This window comes from Hemibagrus wyckioides, linkage group LG16 (assembly GCF_019097595.1).
Source record: "Hemibagrus wyckioides isolate EC202008001 linkage group LG16, SWU_Hwy_1.0, whole genome shotgun sequence".
NCBI classification, from domain to species: Eukaryota; Metazoa; Chordata; class Actinopteri; order Siluriformes; family Bagridae; genus Hemibagrus; species Hemibagrus wyckioides.
The window spans coordinates 24,018,629-24,031,128 of record NC_080725.1 but is presented as its reverse complement, the minus strand read 5'-3'; the positions used below and the strand labels follow the sequence as shown (position 1 = coordinate 24,031,128).

Here is a 12,500-nt window from a genome sequence, read left to right as displayed (position 1 = left end):
ATCTGTGGAGATGATGATGATGATGATGATGGTCATCATTACCTGAGCTGATCTTCTCCTCCGGCTTCATCCTCTCATCTTTTCGCTGCTTGATTGCGAGGAGTTCCTTCTTCAGCTGACGAGCTTCTTTACGGAGTTCCTCACTGCCATGGAGAGAAAACAGAAACTAGGTCTGAGACCTGACTTTCAAAAAGAAAGTGTAAAAGAAAGAACATCTTGGGTTTCATTTACAAATGAAAACATTTCCTTCTGAAATCAATCATCCTAATAACTAATATGCCCTGCCTCCAGATTTTAAGCCACACCCTCTTCTAGATGTGGAGAGACACTGAACTGTGCTGAGGAACAGAACCTACAGCTGAACTCCTCCTTTCAGACAAGCTTCCAAGTAGAACCCCACAAGGTTCCTGTGTAGGTTCCTGCAGCAGACTGCTTTGTCCATCAGAGAAGGGCCATGAAGAAACCTTACTCCTAGCAACACAATGGAGTAAATTAAACCACCTAAAGGCTTCTTCAGTTCATCTCTGAGGTAAAGCTTAAATGTTCTGTGTAGAACCTGACAGCAGAAATTCTCCTTAGCGTACTTCTAAGAAACTGAATAAAGTGACGCGATTACATTTTACAGAAAAAATTCCAGAGAAATTTTACAGAAATTCCAGAGTTGGACGATCAAATTCACAGTCATATACACAGGAGGATGTAAAGGTTCTAAAGGTTCTGCTGTTTGATGGAAATACTTAAGGTTCTGTTTTTTCCTTTCAGAAAGTTTAAAATTGAACTCTTTTAGATCATTAACTACTCAAGGAACCCTCAAGGAACATTTCTTCCCAGAGCTGGATTACTGAGTGCACTTTAAGGAAAAACACTTGGGTAAGTTAAGCAGACTAAAGGTTCTATGTAGAACCACACAACAGAGTGACTCTACCACAAAAGATTCCAGTACTCTTTAAAAAAGCTAGAATGCTCCACAACATACAGATGTTCCTCTGAGGAACATTAAGAACAAGATATTGTCCCAGAAGCTAGAGATTAAATACTTTATTAAAACAGCACATAAATCTCACACTCTAAAGGGTTCTACAGCTTGTTCCACTTGAAGGTTCTCTATAGAACACAACAACAGAAGTTTATCTCTCAAACAGGTTCCACTTTAGAAATGTAGAACCGGTGAGTTGCGTTTCTCCCAGAACAACAGCAGGATGAATCCATCAGGGTTCTCTGATTTGTCCATTCAATGTAAAAAGAGAGGTTTTGTGTGTGTGTGTGAGCAAGAGTGTGAGTGTGTGTGAGTCTCCTCACACCTCTAACAGAACTCTGTCCTGTCTCAGTTCTCCTCCTCTCCTCACACCTCTAACAGAACTCTGTCCTGTCTCAGTTCTCCTCCTCTCCTCACACCTCTAACAGAACTCTGTCCTGTCTCAGTTCTCCTCCTCTCCTCACACCTCTAACAGAACTCTGTCCTGTCTCAGTTCTCCTCCTCTCCTCACACCTCTAACAGAACTCTGTCCTGTCTCAGTTCTCCTCCTCTCCTCACACCTCTAACAGAACTCTGTCCTGTCTCAGTTCTCCTCCTCCTCCCGGAGATTAACGCCTGTACACGGTAACTGTGCTAAAAGGCTGTTTTGGAGAACTTTCCCTTTTCTACATCTTTTTATTTTTCTGGCTAATCTTTTTTTCCTCTCTGAAGGATGCGAGATGTTCTCAGCTCGGGTTTTATGGCTCTAGGCGGCATCCTCGTGAGCGGTGCCAGAACCCCGGCCTGCCTGGAAGCCCCGCAGAACACTGGCTCTAATAAGGCGTGGGTGGATTTATTACAGCGATTCCTACCTTTAATGTACACATTAGCCCCAGACACAGAGAGTGGGAGAGCGCGGGTTCTCCGCCTGAGGTGCTCGCTCCTTTTATGTGAGCGCTCGCTAACTGATAATTGTATCTGGAGCAGTGGAGCTGGACCGGGGCTCGGCACAGCGTCCTCGCGTCCACGGTTCACTGTTCTACACGGTTCTGTACCACATTCCACTGCATTCTGTTTGCTGAAGCGGGAGAAGATCTGCGTCCTCTGAATGAGGGTTAGCGGAACGCTTCGGGTCAGGACCTCTTCACCCTGAAAGGAACCGAGACACTAGACGTCTGGTGGAGGGCTAACAGGATCAGACACGCTGCTCGGTTCTACAGAGAATTCATTTCATTTCATTCATGAAAGTTTAATCAACTAAAAAACTTTTTCCATCAAGTTCTGCCTTTTTAAAAGAAAACTCTGAAAACTCTGAAAATTTCTGAAATTAAAACACTTCATGTGAGAGATACAGACGGGTTCCTCCTTCATCACACTGCTGCTCTGCGACCTTCCCACTGATTATTATTTACACCACAGCTGTTCTGAAGTCTTTCTCCAAGTGGTCATCTCAGGGGTTAAAGGTCATGGTGTTACACACGTTTCTGATGTTTTATTACAATCTGATCCAGAATCCTCTCTAACTGTCTCTTGTTTAGAGAGCTTCTTGCTGCTCCATACAAACACACTCTCATGATCTGATGATGTAGAGTCTGTCCACACAGAGACGAGTCACTGCTCTATCTGTGCGATTCTGAGTGGTTCTTTGTGGTTCTGTATCACAGACACTGTCTGCACTCACACTCTCCTTTTGTGTGCCTCAGCTGATGATCAGAGTTTCTCTTTAAACCTGCTGTAAAATGTGCTGAGTTTTTTATGACACGAGTCTGAAACACTGCCTCACTTTCACTTTGGCCCTAAAAAACTCGACCCTAGCAACCGAGTGGAAGCTTCATCACGTCTCAGTAAACACTGAGCTTTTCATTTTGTTCAAAGAAAAACACACAGGAGAGGAAACAAAGCTGTGATCCTCCTGCTCTGAGAAGAACCCATGGATTACATGTGGAAGCACCTCAGTGATAACAGCCTGCCTCGACTCGCTACCGTTTACACAACACGGACAGGGTAACCACGGCAACCGTACAACAATGGGTACCTGGCCTCCGTGCCAATAAAAAACAGTAATGAAAAGGGGGGGGGGCACCTGCTCATTCTCTCCTGAGGGTTTAACAAATTCCTCCCTAAAGCAGTGAGATCCTTAACATGAAATGTTCTCTTGTTCTTCAGGTGAAGAACAGCTTCAAGAAAGAAATGAAACGTCTTCAATCTGACCTTCACATCAGAGCCTGGGTTCTCCACAAACACCTCAGAGACATTTACAGTGAGGAGAAGAAAGCTCTCGCAGATCCTCAGATCCCTCACGCTTCACAGAACTGCAGCTCTGGATATTCAGTTCTTCTCATGCTCTAGAGATGTGTGTATTGGGATGCTGGATTCACAGAGTCAGAACACTAAGGGTTCTGTCAGGGTTCCTTTGGGTTTTACCTGAAACCTTTCATGAAAGTGGAACCTTCTGATTCAGGGTTCTACACAGAGCTCTGACCTGAAGAACAAACCAAAGAACTGAAAAGGGAGAGGGAGAAAGAGTGAGAGAGAGGGGGGGGGCAGAGAAAGAGGGAGAAACAGAGAAAGAGAGAGAGAGAGAGAGAGACAGAGAGAGGGAGAGACAGTCAGAGAGAGAGAGAGAGGTGGGGGGATGAAAGAGTAAAGTGAGTGACAGAGTAATAGAGAAAGAAAAACAGAAAATTCATTGAGGAATGAAAACAGCAACATGAATAAAAACGGAAGAGACGAGGCTTTGATGAGGAACCAGACCAGACTGTGCCTACACACACACACACATATATATACACACACACACACACATATTATATATATATATTTATATATATATATATATATATATATATATATATATATATATATATATATATATATATATATATATATATATATATATATACACATATACATATACATATATATACATATACATATACACACACTATATTGCCAAAAGTATTCGCTCACCTGTCTTGACTCTCATATGAACTTAAGTGACATCCCATTCCTAATCCATAGGGTTCAATATGACGTCGGTCCACCCTTTGCAGCTATAACAGCTTCAACTCTTCTGGGAAGGCTGTCCACAAGGTTTAGGAGTGTGTTTATGGGAATTTTTGACCATTCTTCCAGAAGCGCATTTGTGAGGTCACACACTGATGTTGGACGAGAAGGTCTGGCTCTCAGTCTCCACTCTAATTCATCCCAAAGGTGTTCTATCGGGTTGAGGTCAGGACTCTGTGCAGGCCAGTCAAGTTCCTCCGCACCAGACTCTGTCATCCATGTCTTTATGGACCTTGCTTTGGTCACTGGTGCACAGTCATGTTGGAAGAGGAAGGGGCCAGCTACAAACTGTTCCCACAAAGTTGGGAGCATGGAATTGTCCAAAATGTCTTGGTATGCTGAAGCATTCAGAGTTCCTTTCACTGGAACTAAGGGGCCAAGCCCAGCTCCTGAAAAACAACCCCACACCATAATCCCCCCTCCACCAAACTTTACACTTGGCACAATGCAGTCAGACAAGTACCGTTCTCCTGGCAACCGCCAAACCCAGACTCGTCCATCAGATTGCCAGATGGAGAAGCGCGATTCGTCCCTCCAGAGAACGCGTCTCCACTGCTCTAGAGTCCAGTGGCGGCGTGCTTTACACCACTGCATCCGACGCTTTGCATTGCACTTGGTGATGTATGGCTTGGATGCAGCTGCTCGGCCATGGAAACCCATTCCATGAAGCTCTCTGCACACTGTTCTTGAGCTCATCTGAAGGCCACATGAAGTTTGGAGGTCTGTAGCGATTGACTCTGCAGAAAGTTGGCGACCTCTTCGCACTATGCGCCTCAGCATCCGCTGACCCCGCTCCGTCAGTTTACGTGGCCTACCACTTCGTGGCTGAGTTGCTGTCGTTCCCAAACACTTCCACGTTCTTATAATACAGCTGACAGTTGACTGTGGAATATTTAGGAGTGAGGAAATTTCACGACTGGATTTGTTGCACAGGTGGCATCCTATCACAGTTCCACGCTGGAATTCACTGAGCTCCTGAGAGCGACCCATTCTTTCACAAATGTTTGTAAAAACAGTCTGCATGCCTAGGTGCTTGATTTTATACACCTGTGGCCATGGAAGTGATTGGAACACCTGATTCTGATTATTTGGATGGGTGAGTGAATACTTTTGGCAATATAGTGTATATATATATATATATATACACACACACACACACACACACTCACACACATATATATATATACACACACACAATGACAGCCATTCAGCACAGCTCAGACTCGGTTTGTCTGTAAGTGTGAGATACAGGACAGGTCCTGAAGTCTGGTTCCGCAGGAGAACCACTCACCTCTCAGAACCTCAGTGAGAGAACCCTGAACTGACTGCTGACCAACAACCACCTGTCCGTCTCTCAATACCTCCCCAACCCCCCACCTGTCTGTTTGTCTCTCAATAACCTCCATAACCCCTATCTGTCTGTCTTGTCTGTCTCTCAATATCTCCCAAACCCCTCTGTCTGTCTGTCTGTCTGTCAATACCTCCCTATCCCCCTGTCTGACTGTCTCTCAATACATCTCTAAACACCCCCATCTGTCTGTCTCGCTCCATCACCTTGTCCACCTGTCTGTCCTGTCCTGTCTCTCAATACTTCCCTGGCCCCCCATCTATCTGTCTCTCAATACCTCCCTGACCCCCCATTTGTCTGTCTGTCTCTCAATACCTCCCTGACCCCCCAATCTGTCTGTCTGTCTGTCTCTCAATACCTCCCTGACCCCCCATCTGACTGTCTGTCTGTCTCTCAATACCTCCCTGACCCCCCAGTCTGACTGTCTGTCTGTCTCTCAATACCTCCCTGACCCCCCAATCTGTCTGTCTGTCTGTCTGTCTGTCTGTCTCTCAATACCTCCCTGACCCCCCATCTGACTGTCTGTCTGTCTCTCAATACCTCCCTGACCCCCCATCTGACTGTCTGTCTGTCTCTCAATACCTCCCTGACCCCCCAATCTGTCTGTCTGTCTGTCTGTCTGTCTGTCTCTCAATACCTCCCTGACCCCCCAATCTGTCTGTCTCTCAATACCTCCCTGACCCCCCATCTGACTGTCTGTCTGTCTCTCAATACCTCCCTGACCCCCCAATCTGACTGTCTGTCTGTCTCTCAATACCTCCCTGACCCCCCATCTGACTGTCTGTCTCTCAATACCTCCCTGACCCCCCAATCTGTCTGTCTGTCCGTCTCTCAATACCTCCCTGACCCCCCATCTGACTGTCTGTCTGTCTCTCAATACCTCCCTGACCCCCTAATCTGTCTGTCTGTCTCTCAATACCTCCCTGACCCCCTAATCTGTCTGTCTGTCTCTCAATACCTCCCTGACCCCCTAATCTGTCTGTCTGTCTGTCTCTCTCTCTCCCCATCACCTTGTCCATCTGTCCTGTCCTGTCCTTTCTCTCTCTCTGTGGTCAGTTCATCAGAAATGCTCCATGTCCTGTGTGACTTTAGGAGGCCTTTTTATGATTGCTATATAATTATAGCTGAGCGGAGGGAAGAGAGGCGTCCTCAGTGTCCCTGAAATGGATGGCTAAAGCAGAGTGTGTGTGTGTGTGTGTGTGTGTGTGTGTGTGTAATAATAGATCACATTTCAGCTTGGACAGTTAAGGATATTAGTTTAGCAGGTTTCTGCTTGCAGTCTGAAGTCACCACCCAAACACACCAGCCTGAATAATCCAACTACACAAAAACACTTCTGAACAAACACACACACACACACACACAAAAACAAACAGAAACATACACACACATACACAAACATACACACACATACACATACACACAAAAACAAACAGAAACATACACACACACACACACACAAACAAACAGAAACATACACACACACACACACACACACAAAAACAAACAGAAACATACACACACACACACACAAAAACAAACAGAAACACACACACACACATACACACAAAAACAAACAGAAACAGACACACACACATACACACAAAAACAAACACACACATACACAAACACACACACACACACATACACACAAAAACAAACGGAAACATACACACACACACAAAAACAAACAAACATACACACACACACATACACACAAAAACAAACAGAAACATACACACACACACAAAAACAAACAAACATACACACACACACATACACACAAAAACAAACAGAAACATACACACACACACACACACACACACACATACACACAAAAACAAACAGAAACATACACACACATACACAAACATACACACACAAACATACACACAAAAACAAAGAAACACACACATACACATACACACAAAAACAAAGAAACATACACACACACACACACATACACACAAAAACAAACAGAAACATACACACACACACACACACACACACAAAAACAAACAAAAACAAACAGAAACATACACACACATACACAAACATACACACACATACACATACACACAAAAACAAACAGAAACATACACACACACACACACATACACACACACACAAAAACAAACAAACATACACACACACACATACACAAACACACACACACACACATACACACAAACAAACAGAAACAAACAGAAACATACACACACACACATACACACAAAAACAAACACACATACACAAACACACATACACAAAAACAAACAGAAACATACACACACACACACACACACACAAAAACAAACAGAAACACACACACACACAAAAACAAACAGAAACATACACACACACACACACACAAACAAACAGAAACATACACACACACACATACACACAAAAACAAACACACACATACACAAACACACATACACACAAAAACAAACAGAAACACACACACACATACACACAAAAACAAACAGAAACATACACAAACACAAAAACAAACAGAAACACACACACACACACACACAAAAACAAACAGAAACATACACACACACATACACACAAAAACAAACAGAAACATACACACACACAAAAACAAACAGAAACACACACACACACACACACACACACATACACACAAAAACAAACAGAAACATACACACACACACACACAAAAACAAACAAACATACACACACACACACAAAAACAAACAGAAACATACACACACACACATACACGCAAAAACAAACAAACATACACACACACAAAAACAAACAAACATACACACACACACACAAAAACAAACAGAAACACACACACACACATACACACACAAACAAACAGAAACACACACAAAAACAAACAAACACACACACAAAAACAAACAAACATGCACACACACACACACATAAACAAACAGAAACATACACACACACACACAAAAACAAACAGAAACACACACACATACACACACACAAAAACAAACAGAAACATACACACACATACACACAAAAACACCACTACAGAGACACACACATACACACAACACACCACTACAGAGACACACAACAAACCACTACAGAGAGACATAACACACCACTACAGACACAACACACACCACACCACTACAGAGACACACCACACCACTACAGAGACACACCACACCACTACAGAGACACACCACACCACTACAGAGACACACACCACACCACTACAGAGACACACACCACACCACTACAGAGACACACACCACACCACTACAGAGACACACCACACCACTACAGAGACACACCACACCACTACAGAGACACAACACACACCACTACAGAGACACTACACACAACACACCACTACAGAGACACAACACACAACACACCACTACAGAGACACACAACACACCACTACAGAGACACAACACACAACACACCACTACAGAGACACAACACACAACACACCACTACAGAGACACAACACACAACACACCACTACAGAGAGACACAACACACCACTACAGAGAGACACAACACACCACTACAGAGACACACAACACACCACTACAGAGAGACACAACACACCACTACAGAGAGACACAACACACCACTACAGAGAGACACAACACACCACTACAGAGACACACAACACACCACTACAGAGACACACAACACACCACTACAGAGACACACAACACACCACTACAGAGAGACACAACACACCACTACAGAGAGACACACCACACCACTACAGAGAGACACACCACACCACTACAGAGACACACACCACACCACTACAGAGACACACACCACACCACTACAGAGACACAACACACAACACACCACTACAGAGACACACCACACACCACTACAGAGACACAACACACAACACACCACTACAGAGACACAACACACCACTACAGAGACACAACACACACCACACCACTACAGAGACACACAACACACCACTACAGAGACACAACACACAACACACCACTACAGAGACACAACACACAACACACCACTACAGAGACACACAACACACCACTACAGAGACACACAACACACCACTACAGAGAGACACAACACACCACTACAGAGAGACACAACACACCACTACAGAGAGACACACCACACCACTACAGAGACACACACCACACCACTACAGAGACACACACCACACCACTACAGAGACACAACACACACCACACCACTACAGAGACACACCACACACCACACCACTACAGAGACACACCACACACCACACCACTACAGAGACACACCACACAACACACCACTACAGAGACACACCACACACCACTACAGAGACACAACACACAACACACCACTACAGAGACACAACACACCACTACAGAGACACAACACACACCACACCACTACAGAGACACACAACACACCACTACAGAGACACAACACACAACACACCACTACAGAGACACAACACACAACACACCACTACAGAGACACAACACACCACTACAGAGACACACCACACAACACTACAGAGACACACCACACAACACACCACTACAGAGAAACACAACACAACACACCACTACAGAGACACAACACACAACACACCACTACAGAGACACAACACACAACACACCACTACAGAGACACAACACACCACTACAGAGACACACAACACACCACTACAGAGACACAACACACCACTACAGAGACACACAACACACCACTACAGAGACACACAACACACCACTACAGAGACACACAACACACCACTACAGAGACACACAACACACCACTACAGAGACACACAACACACCACTACAGAGACACAACACACAACACACCACTACAGAGACACACAACACACCACTACAGAGACACAACACACAACACACCACTACAGAGACACACAACACACCACTACAGAGACACACCACACAACACACCACTACAGAGACACACAACACAACACACCACTACAGAGACACACAACACACCACTACAGAGACACAACACACAACACACCACTACAGAGACACACCACACACCACTACAGAGACACACCACTACAGAGACACACCACACCACTACAGAGACACACCACACCACTACAGAGACACACCACACCACTACAGAGACACAACACACCACTACAGAGACACACCACACCACTACAGAGACACAACACACCACTACAGAGACACACAACACACCACTACAGAGACACAACACACAACACACCACTACAGAGACACAACACACAACACACCACTACAGAGACACAACACACAACACACCACTACAGAGAGACACAACACACCACTACAGAGAGACACAACACACCACTACAGAGAGACACAACACACCACTACAGAGAGACACAACACACCACTACAGAGAGACACAACACACCACTACAGAGACACACAACACACCACTACAGAGACACACACCACACCACTACAGAGACACACAACACACCACTACAGAGACACAACACACAACACACCACTACAGAGACACACAACACACCACTACAGAGACACACAACACACCACTACAGAGACACACAACACACCACTACAGAGACACAACACACAACACACCACTACAGAGACACACAACACACCACTACAGAGACACACAACACACCACTACAGAGACACACCACACAACACACCACTACAGAGACACACCACACAACACACCACTACAGAGACACACAACACAACACACCACTACAGAGACACACCACACACCACTACAGAGACACACCACTACAGAGACACACCACACACCACTACAGAGACACACCACTACAGAGACACACCACACAACACACCACTACAGAGACACACAACACAACACACCACTACAGAGACACACAACACACCACTACAGAGACACAACACACAACACACCACTACAGAGACACACAACACACCACTACAGAGACACAACACACACCACACCACTACAGAGACACACCACACAACACACCACTACAGAGACACACCACACACCACTACAGAGACACACCACACAACACACCACTACAGAGACACACCACACAACACACCACTACAGAGACACACAACACAACACACCACTACAGAGACACACAACACACCACTACAGAGACACACAACACACCACTACAGAGACACAAAACACACCACTACAGAGACACAACACACAACACACCACTACAGAGACACAACACACAACACACCACTACAGAGACACACAACACACCACTACAGAGACACAACACACAACACACCACTACAGAGACACAACACACCACTACAGAGACACACAACACACCACTACAGAGAGACACAACACACCACTACAGAGACACACAACACACCACTACAGAGACACACACCACACCACTACAGAGACACACCACACCACTACAGAGACACACAACACACCACTACAGAGACACACACCACACCACTACAGAGACACACAACACACCACTACAGAGAGACACAACACACCACTACAGAGACACACAACACACCACTACAGAGACACACCACACCACTACAGAGACACACAACACACCACTACAGAGACACACAACACACCACTACAGAGACACACCACACCACTACAGAGACACACAACACACCACTACAGAGACACACAACACACCACTACAGAGACACAACACACTGCTTCAAGAGTTGACCAGGAGTCACATAGACTACACAAACTGTGTGTGTGTCACTGCAGGAAGTTCTCTGTCTCTCTGTCTCTCTCTCTCTCACACCCCATTCCCTCTCCGTCTGTGTGTGTGTGTGTGTGTGTGTGTGTGTGTGGTTAAGGAGTCTCCAGTGTCAGTGCAGTGGATCAGTCGGAGGTGAAGCTGAAACTTGACCTAAGCTCTTCCCAATGTCCGTCTGTCTGAGTTCACAAGATCCTGATGGAAGGGACTGATGACGGTGAACATATCTACACCAGGATCACAGACATCCATCAGAGCGTTTTTACATCTAAATAAAAGCAAACACACACATCAGACTTGACAACAGAAACAAGACCGCAAAACCTCCAGAGAATGACTGAGGAGCAGTAAACATCACAGAGAACATTACTCTCGGAGATCTTTGCTTCCTC

General features: G+C 45.2%; 1 protein-coding gene across 2 annotated transcripts in view; it reads right to left on the bottom strand.

Moving 5' to 3' along the window:
* Positions 1-12,500, bottom strand: part of cwc27 (CWC27 spliceosome associated cyclophilin) — a 91,132-nt gene that overhangs the window by 44,498 nt on the left and 34,134 nt on the right. For both annotated transcript variants that reach the window (XM_058412003.1, XM_058412002.1), the window contains exon 11: positions 43-143. In XM_058412003.1, coding sequence (XP_058267986.1) covers positions 43-143 — 101 coding nt within the window. The remainder of the gene's footprint in view (positions 1-42; positions 144-12,500) is intronic.